General features: G+C 42.3%; 1 protein-coding gene across 1 annotated transcript in view; it reads right to left on the reverse strand.

Annotated features, from left to right (window-relative positions):
* Nucleotides 1-650: 650 nt before the first annotated feature.
* Nucleotides 651-27,789, reverse strand: part of Ism1 (isthmin 1) — a 70,961-nt gene continuing 43,822 nt past the window's right edge. The window contains exons 3-6 of the mRNA XM_027922136.3: nt 18,792-19,056; nt 11,150-11,293; nt 8,213-8,302; nt 651-1,213 (exon numbers count right to left, since the gene is read on the reverse strand). Coding sequence (XP_027777937.1) covers nt 696-1,213; nt 8,213-8,302; nt 11,150-11,293; nt 18,792-19,056 — 1,017 coding nt within the window. The 3' untranslated portion in view covers nt 651-695. The remainder of the gene's footprint in view (nt 1,214-8,212; nt 8,303-11,149; nt 11,294-18,791; nt 19,057-27,789) is intronic.

A 27,789-nucleotide genomic window follows, 5' to 3' on the forward strand; every position in this document is an offset into this window, starting at 1 on the left:
TGATTTACCTCCTTACCCCCTACCCAGTCTGAGGCAAGAGAATTTTGGAATCTGAGACTCCAACAAGGTGCCTTATGACTACATAACATTTGGCTTAAGGTGGGCGATCTCATGTTTTGATACATTTCCACTGAGCTATTTATTTTTAAGGAAATCATTGCAAAATTCCCTTTATCTTCCACTTCACTAAGCCCCTTTCTTTCTGAACTCTCTCAGAAGTGATTAAATAGTTTCACCATGACAACTCTAGAGAAAAAGTTAAGCTTAAGTCACATTTGTATTAAATAAGTTATATATAAAAACTGCTTATAATGTTTACAACTTCAGTCTCTTCCCTCCTTTGCTTCTCTTGACCACCCTGGATCCAGGTGTGAATTGAATCACACCCCCCACGCTGGCTTCCAGGCTCCTCTTCTGGTTGCTGGGTTGCTCTTTCCAATCCTCCTGCCCACATGGCCCCTAGGAGGACTTCCAAGGAGGTTTGTAGGCACTGTACATGGCAAGGGTGGCTTCAAATGGCAGCCATCCTGGCCTGGTGCATACCCCTAGTGTAACTTATAAAAAATACTCATGTGGTATATATACAAATATACACCTAGGCAGATAAAAAGAACCAGGCGCCAGGTGGCAGATCAGTGCAGTGTGTTTGTGTCCAGAAACCAGAGGTGGCCTTTCTCCACCTCACCCTGGTCTCTTTAATACTCTCTGGCTTCTTGGAACTGTTTAATGTAGTCCTCATCCGAAGGGCTTTCTGTGCACTTCTGTCCATTGTTGGGAGGCCGAGCCTCATTATACCTGCTCCAGTCGCCCTTGCAAATAATCCAGGGTAGGATGTCCACTTTGTAGTGGAGCTCAGCTGAGAACTCGGTGCTGATGAGGTTGGGTGTCCCCGCCCCTTTGCCCCTGGTGATGAGTTGCATGTTGTCGCCATAGCAACAGTGCTGGGCGGCCAGCGTGGTGCTCTCCAGGGACAGCATGGAGCGGATGCAGTACCGGGCTGTGGGTTTGTAGATCTCCAGCTTCTCCTTGGGCCCACTGGCATCTTTCCAACGGAAGTCCTTGCGCTTGATGCGATCGAAGATGTCAGCCGTACTGTAAGCCACCTCGGTGGGATAGAAGCAGGGGCAGCTGGGCAGGTCATTGATCACCTTGTGCATGTACTTCTTTAAAAATTCGCTTTTGCAGCTCATCCATCGCTCACAGCTATCTGTGTCTGGAAAAGGCCAGAAAGAAACTCTCTTACCACATGTAAAACTGGCTGGCGGAATGAAACCGAAGTCGACAACTCCCTTCCTGCAGTCAGAGACCTCTGCAGGCACCTGGAACCACCAGGGTGGGGGATTCTCTTCTCCCTTGAACTTGGGAACATCTTTGTTTATAAGATGTCCTTCCAATCCCCCACTTTATGTAATGAAAGAAATTCAAGACACATAGAAAAGCAAAGGGACTATATTTATCTAATGACTACCCATATTCTATTATCTAAATTTAACTCTCATTGTATTTGCTCTATCTTTTAAATAATTATGCAGACATATGTAATTTTTTTACTCCCCAAATTTTATAGGGACCATACAAACAAAAAAACCACAAAGCAAAAGAAAGTAAGAGCTGCCCTCCAAAGTGTATTTTCCTAAGTAACAGTAGCTCCATCATCAACCCTAACAAAATTAACAATAATTCAGAGAGTTGCATTTGACCTCTTTAAATAAGTGGTGATGTGATGGTTTAAAAGGACTCAATGAAACATTTATAGGACTGAAATTTATTTCTGCTACTCACTGACTGGTTTAAAGTAGATTTAGTCTCCCAACCTATTAACCTGAGGCCCCTATGCAGAGTCATACGATGATAACGACTTAAGGAGGAAAAGAGGCTTAACAAATAGGTCAGAGGCCAGTGACCTGTAGGCTTGAGTCAGAATCTGCCCTCAGAAGTCTTATGTTTGGTTTTCATAGTATTAAAAAAAATGTTGATCAGTAGCAAACACTTAAGAATTAGCTGGTTCCAATTATAATTGTAGACTGATTCCTAGCTTCTTTCGAAAAGCCAAAATATGTATCAACACTGGGCCTGCATTGTCCATGGGAACAAGCAGCTCCAAGAACATGGGAATAACTGGCCCCATGAACTCAGTCAGCTGAGTGTGACCTTTGGTTTAGTGAATGTCTTAATTTGGGTTCTCTCAGACCCTGAGGCAGAGAGTCCAGTGAAAATGGTTCTTCTGGAGGTATCCTAGGCCACACCAGCAGGGAGCGGGGGAGTGAGACAGGGGAGACAGGGCAGCCAGTAAAAGGTGTAAATGAAACAGGTGTTGAATCCTGCAGAGAACAAGATTTTCCCATTCACTGACAATGTTCAACTTTACAAAAGAAATTTATCAAGAGTCTACCCCCCACCCCAGCCTCCCTGGACCCTTTTGGGTTCTGGACAAGGGATTCCTGCAAAGAACCCTATAAGACTCATAGATACCTACTCCCCATAGCTTCACTGTGACAAACTCAGACATAGCCTTCCAAATTCCTGTCTTTGCTTTATAAATGATTAGCTGAACTGATTATGCTCATTGAGGGATCAGAATACAATTTTGAGGAAGACTCTCTTCTTTCTTTTTCTTTTGAATTTTTTTAATATTTATTTTTTTTTAGCTTTTGGCAGACACAACTTTTTTTTTTGTTTGTATGTGGTGCTGAGGATCGAACCCGGGCCATACACATGCCAGGCAAGCGTGCTACCGCTTGAGCCACATCCCCAGCCCAAGACTCTCTTCTTTCATCAAGACCCTGGACTTTGACCTATCAGCTTCTCCTTAAAGGTCCCTTCTGGAAAATCGACTGGCCTTAGAGTAAAACATCCTCTGATATACTGTCCTATCTCACCATGCTTTCTTCCTATTTCTCCTCTGTTATGGTTTTGATCTTAAATGTTTCTCAAAGATCCATGAGTTAAAGACTTGGTGGCCAGCATGTGGCACTCCCGATAGGGAGGCGCTGCCACCTTTAGGGGGTGGGGCCTAGTGGAAGGAAGTTAGATCACTGGGCAGAATGGCCTTGAAGGGGATATTGGGACCTCAGCACCTTCCTCTCCTCCTTCTGTTCTTGGCCAGCCTCACCCGCAATGCACTTCCCACCATGATGTTCTGCTTCACCACAGGCCCAACCAACCATGGACAGAAACATCTGAAACCATGAGCCAAAATAAATCTTTTGTCCTTTCAAGTTTTCTCAGCTATTTTGTTACAGTGAGGGAAAGCCAACCAACACACCTACCCTGGGTTCTTCATAGCTTTATTTTCTCCTTTATAAAAGAAAACTCCCTTTTCTGGCCTAACTCTTGATGCACTTGCAGGCCATATGGTCACAGCATTCTTCCTATTGCAAGAATAGGGAGATAATATCTGCCCCGTCTCCCAAGCAATGATTCTGTGAATAAAGACCCTCCTTACTGCATCTGGATTTGTTTTTATTTAATGGGAATCTGGGTAATGTATTCATCAGCTCTTATCAATCACCAGTGAGGGGCTGCTCCTGACTTACAGCCTGCTCTCAGCAGTGGGCAGGGGGCTTGAGAGAACCCCTCACACCAAGAAACACAGGGGCTGCCAGTCAGTCAGGCCCCATTTGATATGCAGGGACACAGTGTGACTAGAGGGACATAGGTGGGTCACTGACAGCATCTGACTCAGGGAGCTGCCGTGGGTAAGATGAGGCACATCTGAGGAAGCCATCATCCATGAGGGGATGCGGAAATGCAAGAAGGGAGGCACAGGTTAAAAAAAAAACCCACACACAACAGGGTAAATCAAGGATACTTTAGGAAGCATGAGGCACTGCACTGGTCCTGGGGCATAGCAGGGCTTTGTGATGGCCACAAGTGTTCTGCTCAGAACTCCTATAAGAGGAACTGCCATGGGCACTTAGCTGACTGGCAGCCTCCAGCTATAGCACCTTTGGGTCCACCATTGGTGTTCCCCTCAAGACATGTTCTCCTGGCCTGCTTCTGGTCAATGACCAAGCCCAGTGGGGGTGCCTCCAACAGACAACCTTTGTTGGGCAATGCTGATTGGCATGGCTGAGGCTCTTCCTCCCTAGTTCTTTCTCTTCCTTCCCAGGGGTAAAGCTGTCATCTAATTTTGAAAGCCTTCTCTGCCTAGTGCTGCTGTCTTCTTTTTTTTTTTTTTAATCATTCTTCTGCTAAATCTCATGCACATCTAATTCCACCTGGTATCGGCTACTCAGAGGACCCAAACTGACACAGACTGCAATCACAGAGATGGGGGGAAAGCATCTCAGGGAGAACATTCAGATAAGCAAAAAAATCTGGGGCTGAGGACACTTTCCCTTCCATTGGAACAGAAGGAATAGGGAAATAAAATAATTGGTGTGAGATCATGGGAATGTTGTTCAGTTTAGGCCTGTTCAGAGGGCACTAGGGAGTCTCTGAAGATCTGTGAGTGACAGTTGTTAACTGAGCTGTGCAGCAAGGAAGGAATTCAGCCGTTAAGGGCTCAGATCAGATACCCTAGGAGGGAACAGGACATAGGATCAAAAGTGGTGAGAAAGTTAGAGCAACCAGATCTTGGCAGCTTCTGGGCTTGGGGGTAAAGAAAAGAAAGCAGAAAAAGTGACCCCCCAACTTCAACCCAGGTGCCTGGGAGGCTGGTAGCATCTGGAATGGGAATCAAGTGGTCAGGACAAGGGGCAGCCTAGAATGGTAGCTCAGGGCTCTTGTGTGTAAAATGAGGAAGAGAAAGATGGGGCATCTCTCATGACACCATGAAGCCCTGGCAGAAGTTCATGAGTGTGGGCTCTTATGTTAAACTGCATGGGATTAAACCCAACTCAATTATGTTATGTGACCATGAGCAAGACTTTTTCCCTTGCTGTGTGTCAGTTTTCTCATTTTTAAATTGGGCATAGTAATAATACATCTCTCATAAATTAGGGAAGGAGATTAAATGGGAGGTCATGTAGAGAGTTCACAGAGTCGAGTCCAGGGTGCACCCAGCTGGGATGTGCTGTTGGCTCCTTTTAGCTTTGAGTTCTATTTTAGTCAGCGTTCTTGCTGCTGTGACTAAAAGACCCAACCAGAAGAACTGTAGAGGAGGAAAAGTTTATCTGAGGGCTCACGGTTTTAGAGGTCTCAGTCCATTGACAGCCAGCTTTATTCCTCAGATCTCCAGGTAAGACAGAACAACATGGTGGAAGAATATGTCAGAGGGAAGTGGCTCACATGATGATCAGAATGCAGAGAAAGAGATTCTACTTGCCAGATACAAATATATCCTCCAAAGCCATGCTGCCAATGCCTGGTCTTCTCCAGCCACATCCCAGCCTTCAGCTACCACTTGATTAATCCCATCAGGAGATTAATTCACTGATTGGGTTAAGGCTCTCGTAACCCAATCATTTCTTCTTATGAGAGCCTTAACCCAATCATTTCTTCTCTGAACCTTCTTGCATTGTCTCACACATGAGCTTTTGGAGGACACCTCACATCCAAACCAAGTTCTATGATTCTGTGACTGTGACCCTCTGACTGAGCAGTTACTGAGGAAACAAAAGTTATGTCCTAGGCGTTGCAAAGCCTAAAGAGTCTCCTTGGAGAAACAAAATTTAAGAGGTCCCAGAAAATGGTGTTATATTTTCCCTTCAGGACACAATGTCATTATAATGCATGTACCTATAGGACATCCAATGACTTATTTTTTAATCCAATTTATAATGGGTGTTCAGTGTGGTAGGCACCATTATGATTTGGATATGAGATGTCCCCCCAAAGATCCTGTTAATGCAGGGATGTTCAGATGTGAAATAATTGGATTATGAGAACTGTAACCTAATCAGTGCTTCCTAGTTTTTGAATGGACTCACTGGGTGGTAACTGTAGGCAGGTCGGGTGTGGCTGGAGGAGGTGGTCACTGGGGATATGCTATGGAAAGGTGCGTCTTCCCTGTGGTCTTCCCCCCACTGTGGCTTCCTGATCCTGCCATGACTTGAACAGCTTTCCTCTGCTGGGGCTTTCCCTTACCTTGGGTCCAGAGCAATGGAGTCATCCATTTATGCACTGAGACCCTCTGATATCTTGAGCTCCTAATAAAATTTCCCTCTGCTTAGTTATTCTCATTGGGCATTTTGGTCACAGTAATGAAAGGCTGACCAAAGCAGACATGTTATAAATGCTTTACAAATATGTAACTCATTGAATTCCACAATAGCTCTGTGAGGTGCGCGCTTACTATGCTATTTTGTAGAAAATTTGAGACTGTACTAGATGAGGCAACTTGACCTTGTGCAAGTCAATCTTTTCCCATCTCTGCTTTTATGATCTTTGGTTTGCCTGTCTATATCCTTACTCCACATCTCCCCTTCCCTGGAAGGTTGATGGATGCACAACATATCAACAGGCCCCTGTACCCCTGAGTCTAGTTGGGTTGGGTCAATGAGAGAACGCCAATGGGGAGGAGAGTGAGGTTAGAGTATTTACTTCTTCAGCTCCTTCTCATGATTGCCTATTTTCTGCATCCTCCTGAGAGCCAAATACTGCTATCAGGCAGGCTTCTCTGTGGGCTCTAGTCATTGCTCCTCAACAGGTCATTTCAGGCCAACAATGGGTCAAGGTTCCCCACTGTTCCCAGTTTGGGGATTCTGTGCAATCCCTTCTTGGTTTTCAACCACCCTGCTCATGCCTTTGCAAACAGTTCTTCACCAAATGCTCCCTAGTTACCTAATTTGCATGTGCCATGTTCTTTCTTGCCTGGATCCTGGCTGAAACCCTATGTCTACGCAGCCCTTGCGTCCTTAGCTACATACTGAATGTGACCTCGTGCATCTGGACTCACTGCAAAAAGGCAAGGGGCTGCCTGCTGTGGGGTGTGATATGAAGAGGCCTGAGAAAATCTCTCCTCCCCCGCAAGTCCATCCTAACTCCTCTTCCATTTTTTATAAAATCCACACCTTTAAAGTCATTTTTTAAAAAGTCAAATGCATTGTTTGCAGAAGCCTTCTGTTCAATGCAACTCAACTGTGTGATTAGGATGAGGTGGAGGCCCTGGTAACACAGAATTTCCAAATTGCCTCCAGCTTGGTTCATGGAAATATTTGTAATTAAAATAAATTATTACCAAATATTGTAAAAATCAAGATAGGTTCTAGAAAAAACCCATATTTGGGGCCTCTCTCGGAAAAACAACACCTGGCAGTATTATGACTGAGATTCATTACATGATGGTCCAGTCACGTCTGATCCCTTTGGATGAAACCTTGAGTTTGTCATTTTGTCACAGTCCCTATCGCTCTCTACTGCCCCCTGCTGTTTCTGTTTATTTTCACTATAGGGCCAGTACCATTGTTTCCATTCCTTATTAGTCATTTTTTCCCTCCCCCCCCACCCCCGACACCCCCCGCCCCATCTCTAGGTAGTTCTACTTAGATCCTTGCCTGACCCCTATAGTTCTTTCAGGAATGTATTTGTTCACCAAACAACGTCCTGAAAAGCTGGGCTATAAAACAAAAAGGGACTTAGGACCTCATAATTTTTGGATGAGGAGGCACAGCCTCAGTGAAGAGGTTAAGAAAGAATTTAAGGCAAAAAAAAAAGAAAAAGAAAACAGGAAAAAAATATAGGACTGTATCTAGAAGCACATAAAACTATTTTTAAAAAGCAAACTGGTACCTAAGTAGTTACTTTCAGTTTAGTTTGCTCTGCTTATTATATTTGTGCTAATACTTTCCAACAGACAAATAAGCATAGCAGAGTGTACCAAAGATTTATGAAAAATCTTTGCAGGGGAAGGGAGTGTATGATATTGAACGAATGTCCTCTTTCCCTCCCTCTGCAGGAGAACTGATTTTATTGGGGACACTCAACGGAAGCTGAGTGAGAACTGATTCTGTGGGACTTGAGCTCCTACTATGCACAGAGCCTATGCTCAGGGAAGAGGGTTGTTCCCACCTGTCTCTCACTGTGGAGGCTCTACAGTGAGCAGGGCGCCCACAGAAATGTTGTGTGTCTCAGTCTGCTGCAGAAGGGACAGGATTACTCTCTCTTACTTGGACTATATTCAATGAGCAAGAAAAATGCTGAAAGAATTGGACCCCAGAAGAGGAAAATGAAACATTACATGAATCCAAGGATGGCATTGCAAAGGCAAAAGGAATTTCTAAGGCACTAAATCAATATTTGGATAAAAGATGAAAAAAAATCGTCTTACCAACTTCAAACAGCTTGGTGGCATTAAAATCCTCACTTCCCGCAAGCAGACTCACTTCGGTGGCAGCTGTCCTGAAAGTGTCTTCAATTCCTAAACACAGACAAGAGCTCATTTTCCCCTAGTTTTTATGGAAAAAGTCACCCCCTCCAAAATAAAAAACAAATACACCTGAACAAAGCCTTTTTTGTGTTCATTACTACTCATGGGCAGAAACCTGCCAACAGAGGAAACAGTAAAAAGCAGGTAGCAGCGCATAAAATATATTAAAACCCCAGATACCATTCGCAGCATGAAATCAGATCCAAATGTGCCTGAATGAGTCCTAGTGAACTCCCTTACTCAGCCCCGGGGGGATGAGGGTGGGCAGTGGGTGGGGAGGGAGGACATGTCAGTGTGGCTGTCTGCTGGCCTCAGGTGACAAACTAAATCAGAAGCAGAAGAGTGTAGTGGTTAATACTTCATCTTTAATAGACTGACTATCTGAGTTCCAGTCACTACTAGCTTTTGAACTTGGGCAAGTCACTTTGTCTTTGTGTGCCTCAGTCCTCACATCTCTAAAATGGGGAGAATTAAAGGACACCCCCCCTACCCTGTACAGTTGAATGAATTGAATGAGTTATGTGTAAAGAGAGCCCAGAGAGCAGTAGGGTAAGTAGTGTTAGCTAATGTTTTCCCTGCACTATTTATCTAGCTCTGCTTGAAGATGCAGCAGTCCATAATCAAAGACCAGAAGTTGTCTCATATTTTAAAACTTTTAGCACTGCTGTTGATGCTTCAGAAAGAATGAGTTGGGCCATTCATTACGTGATCTGAGGAACTGAACCCAGCTTGCCTCAAACTTAACAGTTCTCTTCAAAACTACTATCTACATCTTGGTTTCCTTTACAAGGTAAAGAAGAGGAAGAAATGGGGGCTCATGGAACCTTAGCTTCCGTGCTGGGCATGACTTGATTTCCTTGTAGGGGAGTTTTCTGATTTTATATGAGGCCTCTCAAAGACATTTGTGAGGTTGGCCTCACAATAGGACATATTTTACAGCGTAATCACTGCCAGGCCAGGGAGACCCTGTCTGCTTCATGATTCTTTCCAGTAAAGCCGTGAATCAGCAAACCAAATAAGGCAAGAGGTCCTACAAAAGGAAATCTCTTCTTTTCTAAGGGAGCCCTGGAAAGCTGGAATCACCAGGAGCAGAGAGACAGAAAGAATGGAAGGAGGGCAGACTTTAGAAAAGAAATATGTAAACAGAGGGCTGTTGGCCATGCTGCTCTCAGTGGTACCAGAAAATAAGAAAGAAATATTAAAAATGGTGGCAGGGAAGAGACTTCCTCTGACAAGAAATCCAAATCTACCACCTTAGGTCTGGGTGACATTAAGTGCTTTCTCTGTCCACGTGTAGCTGAGTATAATACTCTTCTTTCTAGTGGAGTGGAAGAGTTTAGTGGTTCAGAACATGGGATTCTGGGTTCAGACTGCTTGGATTCAAATTCCTTATAGATCACTTGCTGCTGGTCTTGTGCCTTAGTTTCCAAAATGGGTACAATAATAAATACCTGTTTCATGAGACTCTTGTAAGGAGTCGATGAAATAATGCACATAAAAATCACGGAAATTTGCTTGATACTTAAGTACACAAAAACTCCTGTTTATCACCGTCTTTTTCTCCTTCAACTCCATCTTATTTTCATTTTCTTTTCTTTATTTCTTTTCAAAATGTGTGTGTGTGTGTGTGTGTGTGTGTGTGTGTGTGAGCGAGCACACATGTGCTGGGAATGAACCCAGTGCTATGGGCATATTAGGTAAGTGCTGTACCACTGAACTATATACCCAGCCAATCTCATTTTTTTCTTGCTTTATCTCCTTATTTCCATCAACATCTTCTTTATCTTTTTCTTCCTAGTCTCCTCCTCTTCCTTCTTCAAGTTACATGTCTGTAATCCCAATGAGACAGGAGCCTGAGGCAGGAGGATCTCAAGTTTGAGATCAGCCTGGGAAATTTAGGGAGACCCATCTCAAAATAAAAGTAAAAAGGTCTGAGGGTGTAGCTCAGTAGTAAAGTGCCCCTGGGTTCAATCCCTAGTACCAAAATGAATGAATGAATGAATGAATGAATGAATGAATGAATTAAATAAAGGTCAGAGAGTACAAATTTTAGGCTTTTGTGGTCACTTATGGTCTTGGTTGCTACTGTCCCCTCCTCCTCTTCTTTTCAACCCTTTAAAAATGTCTGGGCCATTTAGAAACAGGTCCTAGGCTGGACTTGGTCCTTTGGCCACAATTTAACAACCACCATTAGAGTCAATCACGATTATTTTTTATTCCCAATATGATCTTTCACCAAGTTTGCAATTGGCTTAATTTTCAAAGTACTAATGTGGTATAAAACCATAATTAAATGCTACATTTCCCCAGTGTGCTCTCTGGGTAATCCCTGGGCAACTCTCAGGTGTCACCAACAGGGCTCTGTGGTTTTTCTGTGGATGGCTACCGACGCTCTCATCCTGGCTTCCTTATACATACCATATATGTCTATTTTCATGTGCCTCTTCACTTCATAACAAATCCCACATCCAAGGTCCAAACCAACCAGAGTCCCTCCTTTAAATTAAGTAAGTACAAGCTGGCATTGTCCTTTAGGTCATGGCGGCTCCCACTGTGTGTAAGACTCAGAAAGTCCATCTTTTCATCCTTTAAGCTCATTAATAATCTCCTGTTGTCTCACTTTGTCAGAAGTCTTTCTTTTATTGAGGCGCTAGGGATCAAACCCAGACTTTCATGCATGCTAGGTAAGCACTCCAACCCTGCCCTGCGCAGAAGTCTGATTAGGGAAATGGCTGTTTGTTTTGTTTTGTTTTTTGTTTTTAATAATTTAAAAATATATGTTTAAGGAAGTTAAAATTTTTCCCTTGAACTTGAACCCAGAGCCCTGCATGAACTTACCCGGGCAGTTTGGACGGTCACAGGTTCTAGACTCGGTCGCAGTGCACGCGTAGCCACAAGACCGGGTTCGTTTCTGGTTGCCATTCCCACAGGTGACGCTGCAGACAGACCAAAGACTCCAGTCACCCTCACCGTCTGTGGAATCTGGAAGGGAGCCACAGAGATGGTCATCAACCTTACCCAGAGTCCCCAGATCTCCTCTGTCAAACCATCTGCCAATTGTCTACCAGTGGAGGGGACAGATGCCAGCTGGAGCCAAGAGGCTTACAGCTCCAGGGACCATTTTAGGACTCAGCTTTGTGAGGACAGAGAGGTTCAGGGCACTGTGGTGATCAATACATGGCTAGGACCCAACCCCTGGAACATACCTGGGGAGATTCTTATTGAGAATATATACATCCTGCAGACCATGAGATCACAGAATAATATGCTAAACAATTTCCACAGATGACTATCATCAATTCCTTCCTACCCTTTGGGGAGAAGGAGAGGGAAGATAGATAGATAGATAGATAGATAGATGAAGAAGGAGGTAGAGGAGGAGGTGAAGGAGAAGAAGAAGGAGGGGGAGGGAAGAAGGGGAGGGGGAGGAGGAGGGGGAGGGGGGAAGGAAGGAGGAAGGGAGGAAGTAAGGAAGGAAAAGGAGAGTCTATGTTCTCTTTTCCTCTTTTTTTTTGAATCTGGGCTGGTCTTGACCTTATTTCCTGGCAGCTTCCTGTTTTTACCCTGGGGAATGTTGTCACTGTTAAGAAGCCCAAGCAAAACCTACAAATGGGACATCGCCTGGAAAGAGAAAAATCTACCTGAAGGACCACAAAGGCCACAGACATGTGTGTGAAGCTTTTTGGACCCTTCTAGACCCTCCCAGTGCACAGCTGAATGCAGCTGATGCCATCAAGAGTAGAGGAACTGCCCAGAGTTCCTACCTGAACTCCTGAACCAGTAAGTTATAAGAAATAATAAGCTGTATTTTATTTAGAGACAGGGTCTCACTGAGTTGCTTAGTGCCTTGCTTTAGCTGAAGCTGGCTTTGAATTCACAATCCTCCTGCCTCAGCCTCTCCAGCTGCCAGGATTACAGGTGTGCAACACCACACCTCACTGTTGCTATTTATTAAGCAGCAAGTTTGGGATGGTTTGTTATACAGCAACAAATAACAGATACATTAAAGGTAAAGCTAGAAATGTCCTTTGAGGTCATTAATCAACATCCATTCAACAAATATTAATTGGTCCCTCATTATATGTCAGGCACAATTTCAGATATTCATGAAGAAAATATTTCAAAGATCCCCACTATGGGGAAAACTAATATTTTAATAAGAAAAGTGAATCAATATTAAGTAACACAAAAATGAGTAACTTATATAGTATATTAGAATTGATGAATGGTGTGGGAAAAGAAAGAGTGGATCAGGTTAATGGGGCCATGTGAGTGGGAGAGGATAGTGCATCATCAAAACTTTCTCTTATCAGTAGTGAAAAATTTGGGATGGCTGGGGACTCATCCAGTGTCATCAGGTTAACAGAAAGGAAAGCTTGGGCTCTAGCCCCAAGCCCTTGCTCTCAAAAGCACGACTCTTTCTGCTGCACCTGCACTCTGTGTAACAGTCTCTCCTGGTTAACCCACATCTTCCAATAGCCCTGGGGCCTTTTGGGTGCCAAGCACAAGGCTACAGTATGTAGGTTGCAGGAAAGAGATACCTTCCATTCATAACAGGTCATGGTGATTGTTCCTATGTAGGCCCAGCAACCAAGACTGTTGTGCTCACATGTATCTACCTGAGCTGTGGCCTTTGCTGGCTCCCAGGCTGTTGTTGACATATTAATTCACTCTGAACACTCCTCAGGCAAACTCAGGGCTGGTAAGCCTCCTCCACCCATTAACCAGAACCACAGTGTGTGGGTGGGGAAGGTGCTTCATAGCTGTGTCCTCTTCCCTGACTCAATAGAGAGTTTGCTCATACCTCATCTGCTCTCAGAGGCACCATCCATTTTTCTTCCTCCCCCCCCAAAAAGATTTTTTTTCTGAACTTTGATCTTCTTTTAAAAATGGTTTCTCAACTGCATGGCCAACCAGATATTTGAAACTATTGCTTTGTGTTAAGGAACTGAGCCTCATCTCTCAGGATTAGTATCTTTTATCTCTACCATCTCTTATTAAGTATCCATCCAGAGGAAGAAGCCACCAAGGGGTGCGGACACTGCTGCTTCTGAGATCTGTATATTCTTATATCTCTTCAAAATCTCTCAAAGAACACCAGAGATGTACCTGGACGATCACACAATCACAGGCTTGTTGGTGAGTTCACCCAGGTGCAACGGGTTACACCATATATGTACATACTCCATCACTTCCTGCACACACCAATGAGGCCAGGTTTTGTTCAAGGGCACCAAGAAATGTCATAAGTAATTTTATAATGTTTTTATACTCATAAAAGGGGGAAGCAAACAAGTTAAAAATAGCCTATTAAGGGCTAGGGGTTGTAGCTCAGTGGTAGAGTGCTTGCCTGCATGTGTTAGGCACTGGGTTTGATCCTCAGCACCACATAGAAATAAACAAATAAATAAAATTAAAGTATTGCGTTCATATACAACTAAAATATTTTTTTAAAATAGCCTTTTAAATCATATATATATATATAAAATTTTAAACATATATAGCCTTTTAAATATATATATATATATATATATATATATATATATATATATATATATATATATATATATATAAAATTCATGACACTTGTGAAGTGGGTATCAGCATGTGACATAATTCAATGATGCCAAGCAGTGTTTTTCCTGATTTCACAAAAGCAAAGGGGCCTCAACTCTCCAGAAATCTCATGTAGCCTTTCCTTTCCATTGCAGCAATGTAGAGAGATAATTTGGGGACTTATCTCTAAACATTAAGAGTTTAGCATTAAACTCACTGTGAGGCTTGTTTTAGAATCTTTGGGTGAAGTTTATTTCTTGCTTTGGTTTCTTGAATCTAAGTGATTACATGCTAATACTGTGTACGATTATATGGAAAATGATGCCCTTAATTCCTCTCTCATGTCCACTCCCTTGGTTAGTCTTCCTGCATGCTGATCCCAGACTGGTCCACGATGACATGCTTTGGCCAATGGGATAACAGGAAATATGATATAAATGGAGATTACAAAATGCCTATATGATGACTTGCCACCACCATATGAAAAGCACAGAAGCCTTCTGGAGGCTGAGGGATCAGGTCGGGAGAGACTCCAGCCATCCATCTGAGCATCTCAGCTGTCTAGCTGGGGCCCTATCATTGTGGATGAGGCCTTTGGAGACCATCTACCTCATCCAAACCAGAACAGACCAGATAAATAGTACAGACAACCCACAGATGCATAAGGAAGGAACTTTTGTCCTTTAAAGTTGCTGAAATCAGGGATTTCTTTAAGCAGCAAAAATTAATGATTACAAATATATCACAAAATCCTCCCAAAATATGTTCTCTAGGCATCTGTCAGACACTGGAGCCATCAAGGATATATCTCCCATTAAGTGCCTTCTCCATGTCTTTATTTGTAATGCTCACAAAGCTATTTTAGTTTTAAACATTTTTGAACGGATTCTTTAAAGCTAGGTATAGAACTTAGATCCATTAGATTAATCAGTGTTATCAATGAAATGGAATGATCATCCAGGAGGAGGTGTGTGTGTCAGCTACTCCCCTGAAGCCTTCATCACATACCAGTTCAGACCAACATCCCAGCAAAGATGTTTTATGTGGTTGAAGGACAGAAAGGATTTCTGATAGGGACAAATCTTGAGGGCAGTAGTCCTATCTTCTATAGTAAAACAAACTTGTTCTTATTTGTTCATCTATCAGAGAGTATTGTTCAGAGCAGAACATGAGTGACTGAGCAGTAATCACAAAGATAACAATGACAGGACTAAAAAAAAAAAAAAAAAAAAAAAAAACAGTTCCAAGGAAAATTTATATGGTGTTTTGACAGTCCCTAGCATTGATAGTCCTATCTATGACATCCTCAAGGAGGGAATAAAATGATTCACAGTGTTGTGGACTGAGAACTTGGTTTCAAGGAGGCCACTGGAAATTATAAAATAGTTCTTTTACAGTTTCAGAGCATTAGAGTTCTGTGGTTCAGTAAAGTGTCACGGCAACGGAATATACTTAGATCATGACAGTCGTTGGCAAACCTGGACCACTAATGCTATTGATAGTGGCTACACTTAACTCATAATAGCTCTGAGAGGTAAATGGAAATATCTTTCTTTAATGGACAAGAAAACAGGCTCAGAGTCGTAAAAGCGCTTGCCCAAGTTTACACAGCTCAAACTCAGCAGAGCTCAGTTTAAATCAGAGCTCTCTTTGCTTCCACCTTATCCAATTACCCTGTCCTGGTATTCCAGCAGCTTTGATTCTGGTCCAAGTTGGGCACCCCTCTTTTATGCACTCACTGATATGACCGTAATTCAAGATAAGAAAGAAAAATGCATGAAAAAAAAAAACACTGTTAAATCTTCTGTTAAACTGGGACATGATCATTTAGAGAATTTCAATGAACTGAGTCCTAATTAGGGTACCAATAATCAGTGTCTAACTAATTGCATTGTGAACAAGTTTGAGAATGGCATGCTATCATTAGACAGAGAAATATTTATTGAGTTCCCTGTGCTCTGTAACTGGCAAAAACACAGTTCCTGGAGCTGTTCTGAGAAGTACTAATGATGCACTAATTCTGCTGGTGCTACAGAAAGCCTACAATGTGCACAGACCAAGGGAGGTTCCAGGGCCAGTGGGGCCAGCTCCACCTGGGCTCTTGCACCTTTCCTACACATACTCCATTAGAAATTACACTTAGTAAAAGACTGATTGAAGACCGTGTGCAGTCTGAGGCGCAATGCTTGAGAGACGTGGGAAAGGACAAGATTTTCTTTAGAAAAATAGCAATATCCTGATATCTAAGGAGGCAGAAGTGTTAACTAAGATACTCCAAAATCATAGAAGATCGAGCTTCTGATGGCCCAGGAATGCTGTAAGATCCTGATGCATGGACCTCAAAGGGAACTTCCAGTAGAGGAAGCTTGGGTGAGGATGGGTGAGGATGGCTGAGGTAGCCCAAGCTACTGCTCTGGTAGAAGCAATTCTATCCTCAAGATTGAAAGTGAAAGGATATTTTTTAATGATCATGAATTCAGCAAAGTAGACTCTGCAAAAGTTTGAGATGAAAAAGTTGTTTCTAGCAGTGGCCTTCAAACTTGAATTAGCATTGAGGATCACCTGGTGACCTTGAATGGAAAAATAAAGAAGATTGCATAGATGCCAGGTCTCATTTCCTATACCTTCCAATTCAGTACATGGAGAATAGTGGCTTTCAACCTGGTCTGCGCCCATGGAGCTTTAAGTGACAATAATGTTCTGGACCCACCCCCAGAAATCACAATGTAAATGACTTGGTGAAAGGGCTAGCCAACACGATTTCTTTTTCTTTCTTTCTTTTTTTTTTAAAGTTCCACAGGTGAGTATAATGAGCAAGAAAGTTGAGAACTACTAGTTTTACACAGTAGTGCTCAAGGCTTCATATCCCCCCTGCAGGTTTCTTTTAACATAAATTTGTGAACCTACCCTAGAATGTCTGACTTAGTAGATCTTGCAGGAGCTTGAAGATTTGCATTTTTATCACATTCACGGGTGCTTCTGGTTTGGAGGCCACACTTGGAGTACCATTGGTATATAGGGAAGGAGTTAGGACCCAGCATCTGAGCCCCTCTACTTTTAGAAACAATATTCTTTTTTGGTTTGGCTTGCAGTTAAACCAAAAATTCTCTGCAACAGAGAATTCCCAAATTCTCTGTTTCTCTTATTCAACATCACAGGCCTTTTCTTCCTCTTTCTGTCTTCCAATTTAAGAATTCATAATGAGATCTACTCTACTGTCTTAAGAGATGTGCTGCTTTTCCCCTAGAGAGTATAATGATATAGTAGTTAAGAGACAGATACTGGATTAAGAATGCCTGAGTTGAATCCCAAGTCTTGAACCTTGAAATTGAGTTGCTTAACACCTTCAAGCTTTATTTTCCCATCTGTACAATGGAGCATGTACCTTAGAGAACTCACTAAATACAATAGTATGTGTAAAATCCCATGAAGAGGGACTAGTGCATGGTGAGTACTTATAAACACTGGCGACTGTCCCCAATCCTTTCTCTTGGAAATGGATAAATTAGATATCCTTTGGGAAAAGCAAAGTTTTCGTGAGCTTCCTGGATTGAAGGGGTGTGCATTCTCTTTCTGCTCCCTTAGCATTTGATGTATATTTCTATCATGGTACCATTTTGCCCTATCAGTTATTTTTCCCTTTGTCCATAGATAGGTAACATCCTCTTTAGGGAAGGACTATATCTTACTTATATTGGACTCCCAGCACCTAGCCTAGAGTTAGATATAATTCATGCCCTTAGTGAATATTGACTGAATAATGGAATTATGTAGCTGGAAAAAAGATTGTCTTAATATTTTGGAAGTTGCCAAAATTATCTCCTAGCAAATAAAAGTGACTCTCCAATTTATAACTTGTCTTTCTGTAGAAAAATGGGGTAAAGGTGATAGTGAAAATGGTGCAAGTCATCCTGGTCATATACTATTCATGCAAGTCACAAGGATATCATGAGGATGGGTGCATTTGTAAAACATCAAATATTCTTATAACATGCTACCTGAATTCCCCAGATCAGTAAAATCTCTTTCCTCCTTTCATTGGATACACAGAATATCTTTCCTATAAGGGGTCATAAGACTAGATCTTTCCAGTAGAATTTGAGTAGTAGATGTGATGTGCTGAAAGGTTAAGAGCATATGTGCCCTCTCCAGGATCCCACTTATTCCTTGGATATCAACTGGTTGCAGAGCATCTCGGGAATAACTCTCAGGACCTATCAGTTGGCGGAGTTCCAGGATGGAAGGAGGAGGCTGGATACTTGAATGACTGAATGGAGCTGAATTCCCTCTACCTTCTATCCTATCTCAATTTAAGTGAGAATTGAACTTTTACTATTTGAAGTCAATGAACTTGGAAATTGTTTGCAAACTCACACATATCCTATTCTAAAAACTAGGAAAACTAGAACTCTCAACTTAGGGGTCTTAAAACTTATTAGGGGAGGGCTTACTTTGACAACCTGTGACACACATGTTCATGTGGATTCCCAAGGGCTACTTCACTGGTGATATCAAACATAACACAGTTTCTTGGTCAAAGGAAGCAGCCATCTACATCTCTTTTATTAAATTGATCTTAATTTGAAATTTTACAGTAAAAAAAAATAAAAGGAAGTTAATTTAATGATTTGTTTTTAGAAATAAAACCAAAATTTGGGGCAAGACAGAAAGAACCCCAAAGACCCTAAAAAAGTTCTCTCCTAGGATAATCGGGATGATTTTAAAATTATAGTCTTTTTAGAAAAATGTGGCTGCCGGTGACTCCTTGGAGCTTCTGCAGAACAAACCCTTTTTGAGGTATGCCTCGTAGAAGGCTAAGAGCCACATACTATAAACTGGGTTTTGCTTGGCTCCATATCTGTTAGGCCTCATCATCCTCATTTATTCTCCCCACCAACTTTATGTTACTGGGTGGTAAACTCACCATATTCTGGCTGCTCTTTGGTTTCAAGTGTCCGGTGGCCTGGGGCCGGACGGTCCCACCCTCTGGGGGGGTTGAGGAAGTTGCTGTCGTCTGAGGTACTGTCATACTTGTAGTCCTGGTCCCCGCTGTTTGCCCTCGCCAAGGACAAGGACCTCTGCCACCAGGCCTGCCAGTCGGGGGACGGGACTGACCAGCTGGGCTTATTCTCCGGATGTTGATCTTTATCTGCTTCAGAGTCAGGACCGTCGACCACCTCTATGGTGACCTGAAGAATTCAGAACAGGTCAGGGTCAATGTGGAGTCAATAGCCTCCAAGCTATGTGACCCTTGGAAGAAAGTCTGAGAGAGCTGAGGGAAATGATTGTTTTATCCCTTGTGAGATTGTCTGGTGAGAGACAATGGGAAACACCCAGGGATGGCCAACATGATCCCACAGTTAGATGGAACATGGCCTTAGGTTGGGTGAAACCAGGCCTTACTCAGGCTCCTGATTTGCTGGTGACTAAGTTGTCATCAGTAAGTCTTTAATGCAAGGGGTAAACAGGTACTCTATGAGTTCCTGAAGTGATAGAAGAATAATCATAATAAAACACAACACTCACTGAGCCTTAACTCTATATCAGGCACTGTTCCAAGTATTCTGCCTATATGAGTTTATTAAATCTTCGTAGCAACCTTCTCTCCCTCTATGTGGCACACTGCACATCAACTGGTGGAGTCTGTTTCCCCTCCCTTCCAACTTGAGCTGGCTTTATGACTCATTTTCCAGTTGAATGGATAGGAGTGATACTGGTAGGTTTAAGGGGTCTTATAACCTCAGCTTTCCTTCTCCTGGAATGTCCCTACTGGTATGTAATGAAATCCAGCCCAAATCACTACCTGTGTAGAAGCCACATAAAGAGAGAGATTATGTGGATGAGAACTGAGCCACCTCAGCCAAATTCTAGCTCCAAGTGTGATTGGGGCCATCTTGGATCAGTCCCAGTTGTATCACCCCTAGTGATACCACATGGAACCCAGGCAAGCTTTTCCAGCTGAGCCTCGCTCAAATTCCTGACCCACATGAGCATGAGCAATCCAGTGGTCATTGTTTCAAGCTGTTAATTTTTGGAGTGGTTGCTAGACAGCAATGGATAGCTTGTGTGTGTGTGTGTGTGTGTTGCTGGGGTCGAACCCAGGGTCTCATGCATACTAGGCAAGCACTCTACCACTGAGCAACATCCCAAGCTTCTTATAGACAGGGAAGACTGGCACACATAGACATTAACAAAATGTGTAAGTTCCTAGAGTGAGGAAATGGCAGACATGGGAGTCAGGCTCCAGAGCCCATGCTCTTACCAACTCTGCACACTGCCTCTCAAAAACTAAAGGATACAAGTACACTCTCATGAGACCGATGGAACTGGTGGTGGGCTGGAAGCTACAGGGTGTGCAGAGATATAAGCACCAGATCCTCAAGATCAGGCTTCCCCAATTACAATTTTTACTCTTCCTGTAGTTTAACACCAGCCCCAGGGTCAAAGCAGATAGTCTCAGAGCTAAGGTTAGAACTTGTTCTTTGAATTGACAGAGCCTAGTTTTGAGGTCTGTCACGGGGCTGGAAGAATGCAGTTTCTTGGCTCCAAGAGACAATCAACATAGAGAAACTTGTTTAAGAATATAATAAAAGACTCATTGGGTTCCTTTGGCCATCACATAGCTCTTGCAACACCCACTGGATGAGTTATGTGCAAATGAATCAGAAACATGCGCTTCAAGTAATCAGCGCAAGATGTACTGGGCAGATGCATTTCCAATTTCACCCTGACCCAATGTCTGAAGGGTTTCTTGAGATGTTCTGCCAAATTGCACTGGGGTGTGCCCATCCCTGAGACAAACAGCCCCTTCCTTTTGTGAAACGCGGAGGTTTGAATCCTGTTCACGTTGACATATGAAGGAAGCTACCCAGCCAGTGGTGGTCCTGGTCTGTGATTCTTAAGGTCCAGACACAAGGTTAAGAGTATACTTGGGTGGCAGACAATTAAATGCAACTTTCACTCCTGTTGCAGGATGTCTACAAGATACCGTGAGCTTTATTCCATGCCACCACCATTACTATAGTATTGTAGGCACCCCTTGCATATTTATAAATAATTACACAGCTTTTCAAGTAATTACAGAAAAGAAAAATAAAGAAATAGGAAAACATCATATCTGTTGTATCATTGCTATTTGATAGGATGGATGAACAAGGGAGAGTTAAGGTCACTGGGACCCACAGGGAACCTAGTGAAGAAGAAATGCATAGCTGGGTGATGCAGAACTGACCAGGGCAGGGATGAGCAATGCTGAGTCTTTGAACACAACCTTTCTCCTTTGCAGCTCTGAGTGCACTGCTTGCAGACAGAACGAGTGAATAGTAACCATCATCTACAAGGCTATTTAAGGGTCGTGGAGGGGAGAGGCTGCCAAGAGCCAGGCAAACCTGCAATTATGGTAATGAAATCAGTCTCTGGGTAGGAGATAAGGGGGAATGTGCCCAACAGTTTTGGTATTCCATTTGTACTCAAACTGGAGTCAAAAGGATTGCTTAAACAAAACGTGCCCTGCAATTTCTCCAAGCTGGGAATAAAAACAATTTCATGTTTCAAGCTATTACCGTCAATACGATTTTTTTCCCCCAAAATTGCTTCTCAGATCCAAACAAAATAGATTTCTTGCCTGGCCAGGCAATGAGTAGCAAAATACAAATTTACTCCAAAAACTATATCAATGACTAAATCTCAACAGCTTAGAGGTTTCTTTTTTCCCTTTAATTTCTAGCCACTGCCCAAAATGAATTACAAAACAAAACAAAAAACAAATCTTAGGATACACCCTTCTCTACAGTTAACAATGTGGAAACCTCATACTGATATCAAAAGAAGAAATCTAAATTGAACCTGAAATTTCATAGGCATCCAATTAAGAAGACAATGAGCATGCTAAATCACTTTTCAAATGATAGGGACTAGTTTTACTTCCTTGATGCTCTTACTCTGCTTGCATGTTTTTTAGTATTAAGGAATCCTTTTGTAAAGATGTCTTAAAAAATGATCAGTGTGAAAGAGCTGGAGACATGGAGTGGGCAGATTTTCCAGCTGACTCTAGGTATCTCTATTCTTTCTGATCCTTAATACATATATTGAATTTAGTATGTTTGTTTCTTCTGGACTTTTCTACTCCACCAATCAAAATGGCAAAAGAAAGAAAACTCTTTCAAAAGCTCCAGGTCTAACTTTTGGCAAAACCTCCCTAGCTCCAAGAAAGAGAATCCAAAATAAATGCCAGTTTGGAGAATTCTATCCAAAATCAGAAAAATGAGGATAAGGTCCTAGGCACTTTGATCAGCTTTTCTTCTTTTGATAGTTAAAACTATCCTCTGATTGTATCTTGTGGAACCTATGGCCATGCAAACATGTCTGTTCAAGGAGAAAAAAAATCTTTCTTTACATGACTGTTTTTAAGTCCCTCTCAATAGAAGAAAAAAAAAGTAAGTATATTGGTTGAAATGAATACTAACCTCAGTTTGATCCAGAGTTGAGAAATGGTTGTGAATAGCAACTATGGTAATGAATTGGTGCAGTACGCCTAATATAAGGAGTTTAGTTTGACTCTTTACTCTTGCTCTGAAAAACACTTTCCATAGAGAAACTAAGACAATTCTCAGTCTAACTGATGCCACTGAGTCTACAGAAGCCATTAGAGCCATCCAAGACCTGGAAGAGTCTTCTTGCTTGTTGGCTGAGAGGACTGGGTGGGTGCATCAGTATTTTCCACAAAGCAAAACAATTTCCATGTGAATACAGAGCATCCAGGGGCATGTCTGCAGCAAAGGATTATGCTAGCCTTCATTCCTTGATCATGAAATGAACCAGGAAGATTTTAATCCTCTTGTCTCAAACCCACAGATGCTCTAAAGACCACTGCGGCACCCTCAGACAACTGTGATCAGTGCTTTGAGATCTGTAGCAGCATGCTTACCTAGACATTATTGCCTGTTTTATGCAATTTAGACCCAATTTCCAGGCACAGAAACTGCTTGGAGAATTCAGATTTCTCAGGGAAACAGCAAGGAAGGTGTAGAGCTGGTCTTAAACTGGGTCTTCTGACTCTTGATTAGTTTTATAGTTTTTGTTTTTCTCATCCCCATTATCCTCCAATCAGCATCTCTCAGTTCTGAGAAGTTTACCAGGTACAAAGCCCTGAGCTAAGTGCTTTATATGGATGATCTGATGAAATCCTCAGAGATAATCATACTTAAGTGTAGTTTTACACTACAGAGGTATTCATAGGTATTCATATTTCAATTTTATAGACAAGGGAATAGAAGCACAGAGAGGTTAAGGAACCTGCAGAAAGTTACAGAGCCCCAGTCTGGCTTACGAAATGGCAGTTCCAGATCCCCAAAGCAGGTCAGTCAGACTCCATAATTCACGCTGTAGATGGCAACTCCCCATGAGAATCTGAACAGAATAGGCTTTTCTCATGGTTGTGTGGGTCAGTATCTTGGACTCAGAAATTTCTTGAGTTTTATTCAGCCAGATCCACCATCCCAAAAATATTTGGAGAGAAAGAAAGAGAGAGAATCAGAAGTAGGAGCACGAATGACATTTGTAGCCCTGGCCAACTCTTCCAATTGTACCTTATGACACTAAGAGGCCTAAGACCATGTAAATAAAACTGTGCAACAACCAAAAAAAAAATTTAAAAAAAAACCCTCTCAACGGAAGAAAAGAAATCAGGATATTGGCTGAAATGAATACTAACCTGGGTTTGATCCAGAAAAGAGAAATCATTGGTGGTAAATAGCTACTGTAGTAATGAATTGTGCAGCAAGCATAATAATGAGTTTATTTTTGAGATTTTTGTCTTTGCTATCTGACCATCAGCTGAAAACCAAATATTCAGCCAAAGATACTAAAGTTCAAGTCTAACTTGTCCTGGAGGATTTACTTTATTTCCTGAATTTTTTTTTTTTTTAAACAAAACCCAACTTCTTGTATTGTTTTAAATTTAATATGGAGATGAAATTCATTTCAGGAGTTTGATGTCATTTTTCCCCTATTCTAGTTTCCCCCACTCACTTCCACAGCCTGAAGCTAGGCTTACAATGGAGAATCTGATTTACTTAAGATAGAAGCTCCCTGACTTATAGGGGTTAAAAATCCTCCCCAGAAGCAGATGTTGGGGCTTTTATAAAGATTCCCCACACTAAAAATCAAGAGGCCTGAGCAACTCGGCCCTTTGCAAGGGCTCAGCAATGTCACTTGGGAAAGGTGAATGCTGTTTTCCTGGGAGGGATGGAAGACCTGGTCCTGGAGTATGGGAAACAATTCCAGAGCTTGGAGTGGTGGTGGGGTTCAGAGAGAGGGGTATTGAATTCCTGTTCAGCTGTTCAGCTCCTTGGCTCCAGCTAGGGATAACTAGGTGGGGCAGGGGCAGAGGCAGGTTGCCAACGGAGGGAGCAGATGAGGCCAGAGGCCCTGGCAGAGGAAGCCCACCCACTGGTGTGCCCCTCACCTGTCTTCACTCCACTACCCAGGGAGAGAAAATGCTTTGATGACAGCAGGGCTGTCTGCTTGGCTGAATTGGCCCTGTGTCAAACCAGTGGACTGCAACCAAAGAGCAGTCCTCGAAGAAAGGGGTAAGGGCTGCCAACAGAGAAACCATCACCCTCTTTTAGAAAGCACCTCATGTTTTAAAGGACCACCAGGGAACTGGTTTACTCAAGTGCAATGGTGCATGGGACTGCAGTCGCTTGTGCGTGCACACACACAAACTCTTACACGCAGGCATAGGACTGGCTCCAAGGGGTAGCAGCTGCTTCATTCTTTCTTTGTCCCAACACTAGCTAGCACAGTTCAGTTTTACTTAGGGCCAACAAGTCATCAGATCCATAAAACACTGGTCACCCGTAATACCTGTATTGCCTGAAGAATATTCGCAGATGCAGGGGTTGTCTAAAGCGGAAATGGAAAATCCAACTGGCAGTATGCCAAAAAAAAGTGGTATCAGCCGAGACTTCTTGGATAGTATGTACATTGGGACTGCAATAATTTCAAATCCATCCTGTTGATAACTCTGGTATTTGGAGCTGTGGTGAAACCTTTACTCTTGGGAATTATGGTAGTCTTTGATATTCAAAAGGTACCTCCAAAAAATATGGAGACCTCCTAAGAGCAGCCCTGTTCTTCTTTCTCCACCCTATCCTCCAAAGCACCTCTCTTGGAAGTGCCTAGAGGTAAACTTCTTCCTATGCTGGGATTGGATAAGACTAAGTGAAAACAAAGCGTCAATTATGTCTTTTTACCTTATAAGTCTACATAAGTAGATGGCTTGGAGTCTCAGAGGATATGAAGGCGAATGATTTCCACTTGTAACCATATTTTTGTGATAGCACAGGAAGATGCTGCATTTTATTTTATTTTATTTTATTTATTTGTTATTTTTGCAGTGCTGGTGCTCATGGAGGATAGGCAAGCACTCTACCACTGAATTACAACCCCAACCCAGAAGCTGCATCTTATAAAAATCCAAGAGGCTTTGCCAGACAGAACCCCATGCTCTGAGTATCCATGGCCCAGTGTGGCCTTCTCATAATTCATCCTACATTTATTTTCTGTCCCCATGCCTCACTCTTTTAACACCCAGCAACTCCAGACAGCTCCCTCTTCCTTGAGGAAGCTGGACAGAACTATTCCAAAGTGTTCCTTACTTCTCATCTGCTAAATGACACAGCTTTGTACAATGAATGATGAATTACAATCTCGGTTGGTCTACTAGCTCATGTACAAATCTATCAGTAGCAACCATGAGGTTGCCCACTTTCTTTTTTTCCCCCCACTGTTCTTCCTTAACACTTAGTAAATATTTTTAAAAGGGCCAAGTGGGGTCTGGGGAGGGGATAGGCATTTCCACATTGATGCATTTATCTGGGAGAAAGAAAAAGGATAAGAGTTGTTCTGCCTCCAAACTGAGTTCATAACTAGAGCACAGGTACCCAATAACTTTGGGGTAAGGGAAGAGTTGAAAAGCCTGCAGCCGTCCATTCTCCATGTGTCCAGGCATTTCCTGTAACTCGACATTAATAATTTTTAAAAACCTATTACTCTCATAGCTCAGTTTTTAGCATCCAGCCCCATAGTGACATTTCTACCTCTAGCAAAATGCTAACCATAAGAAGCTTAAGATTGTTTTGGGTGTGGTCTAAGCATTCTTGGGGTGAGGGCTATTTGGTCCTGGAAGCATAAAATCTATAAATAATGAAAAGTTACCTCCTATAGGGGAAGCCATGATAGGGAGCAACAGTATGAAGATGCCTATGCTTTATTTATTTATTTTATTTGGGTGAATCTATACCTCCCCCAAGTGGATCCATTATTCTTTACCAGAAAGCCATGTGGCAATTTCCCAGCGAAGGATCACTGGAGAAAAAGCCTCATTTTTCCAGTTATTTAATTACAAGACTCATCAAAAATATTAATCAGGGCAGGCAGTCTTTCTTCTGCATAGGTTGTCAAACGGTGACCTCTAAAACATTTTTCACTTGTCTAGCATCCAGAGGCCTGCCCTGCTTCTTCTCATCTGTTGGCATCTGTCCTCCTTGGAACACTGTGCTTTTTCCTGCTCTGTTCTCATGATCCTTCTGGCACTGTCTTATGTGGTAGCTGGGATGTTGACACCTATGTCATTTCGTGAAAAGAACAGGACTTGAATTTCTTAATTTCCCATAACCTGATACTATGTTTTATACCCGGCAGGGGCTGGTTGATGTATTCTAATGAAGTTGTGCTCTCAGTGACATTCATCAGCCATCACGACACCGGTGTTTATGAGCAAAACAACTTTGTTCAAGGAAACTGATTTAAAACTGTATCATACAAAGAATGTTGAAGGGGAGGAGAGAAAGGGAGAGAGAGCGATAACTTCATTAAAGATCAATTGCTCTGATTTCAAGTTCGTGAACTTTTAGTCATATAAGTCAATTGATATTTGGTGCAGAGGAAAAGCTGTTCCTACATAAATGAAAAGAATCAGTAAAAAAAGCTTAAAATAATGAAAGCAGGCATATAAGGAAAGAAAAAAGTAGGGGCTAGACTATCTAGGGGGTGGTTTCCCTCAGCCATCAGGGGGACCCCATTGGGGAATAAATAGAGGGAGGTACAAATAACACTAAAAACACAGGAGTTTGTCTCTGAAGCATGGATTAGTGGGGTAAATATTCTTGAGGGCCTGGATTTCCACCTGACAACTACTATTTAGTACCTATGTAACTGTGGTAAACCAAATAGTCATTTCCTAGGTCTGTTGCGTTACTTATAGTGTTGGAAAAATGACATTTGCTTTTGTTTCTTTCTTGAGGGTGTCTGGAGGGTCAGATCAGATCACCATTTGCTTTGCAAAGGATACTAGACTATTTCAGTGTAGATGAGTATTCTTATTTTCAATCCCAGGAATCCTTTCTTTCTCTCACCACCATTTCTCTCTATTTCATCCAATCATAGTGGAACATATTTATATTTCTCTTAGGAACTTCCATTCTCATCTTCCTTCCTCTCATTTTTTAAGGGTTTTTTAAAAAATCAGTTATTTACACTGTAGAGCACCCGGAGGTTGTTCCCTCTTGAAGGAGTTCCTCATGCTAGAAAGGCACCAAAAGGAAGTGCTGTCCTGAATGCTACCAAACTGTTTGCCCAGTCTATTCACAAGCTACACTAGTTCTTTCCTACAGCTACCACTTTTCATCAATTTTAGGGTGTACTACTCTGTTTTGTCTTTTTGATACTTCATTCCTCAGAAATCAGAATGTGTCTTATAGTCCTTGTTATGTCAGACTTTGACAATTTTTTTTGGCAGGTGTTGGTTCATAAAATAATGGTGTATCTCACAATGAAGGGTTTTGCAGAGAAGAAAATCAACAGTGTTCTTAGGGAGATAACATTATCATAGGCAGGAGTGGTTAAGAAGAAAATTGAGG

This window comes from Marmota flaviventris, chromosome 2 (assembly GCF_047511675.1).
Source record: "Marmota flaviventris isolate mMarFla1 chromosome 2, mMarFla1.hap1, whole genome shotgun sequence".
In the NCBI taxonomy this organism is placed as follows: Eukaryota; Metazoa; Chordata; class Mammalia; order Rodentia; family Sciuridae; genus Marmota; species Marmota flaviventris.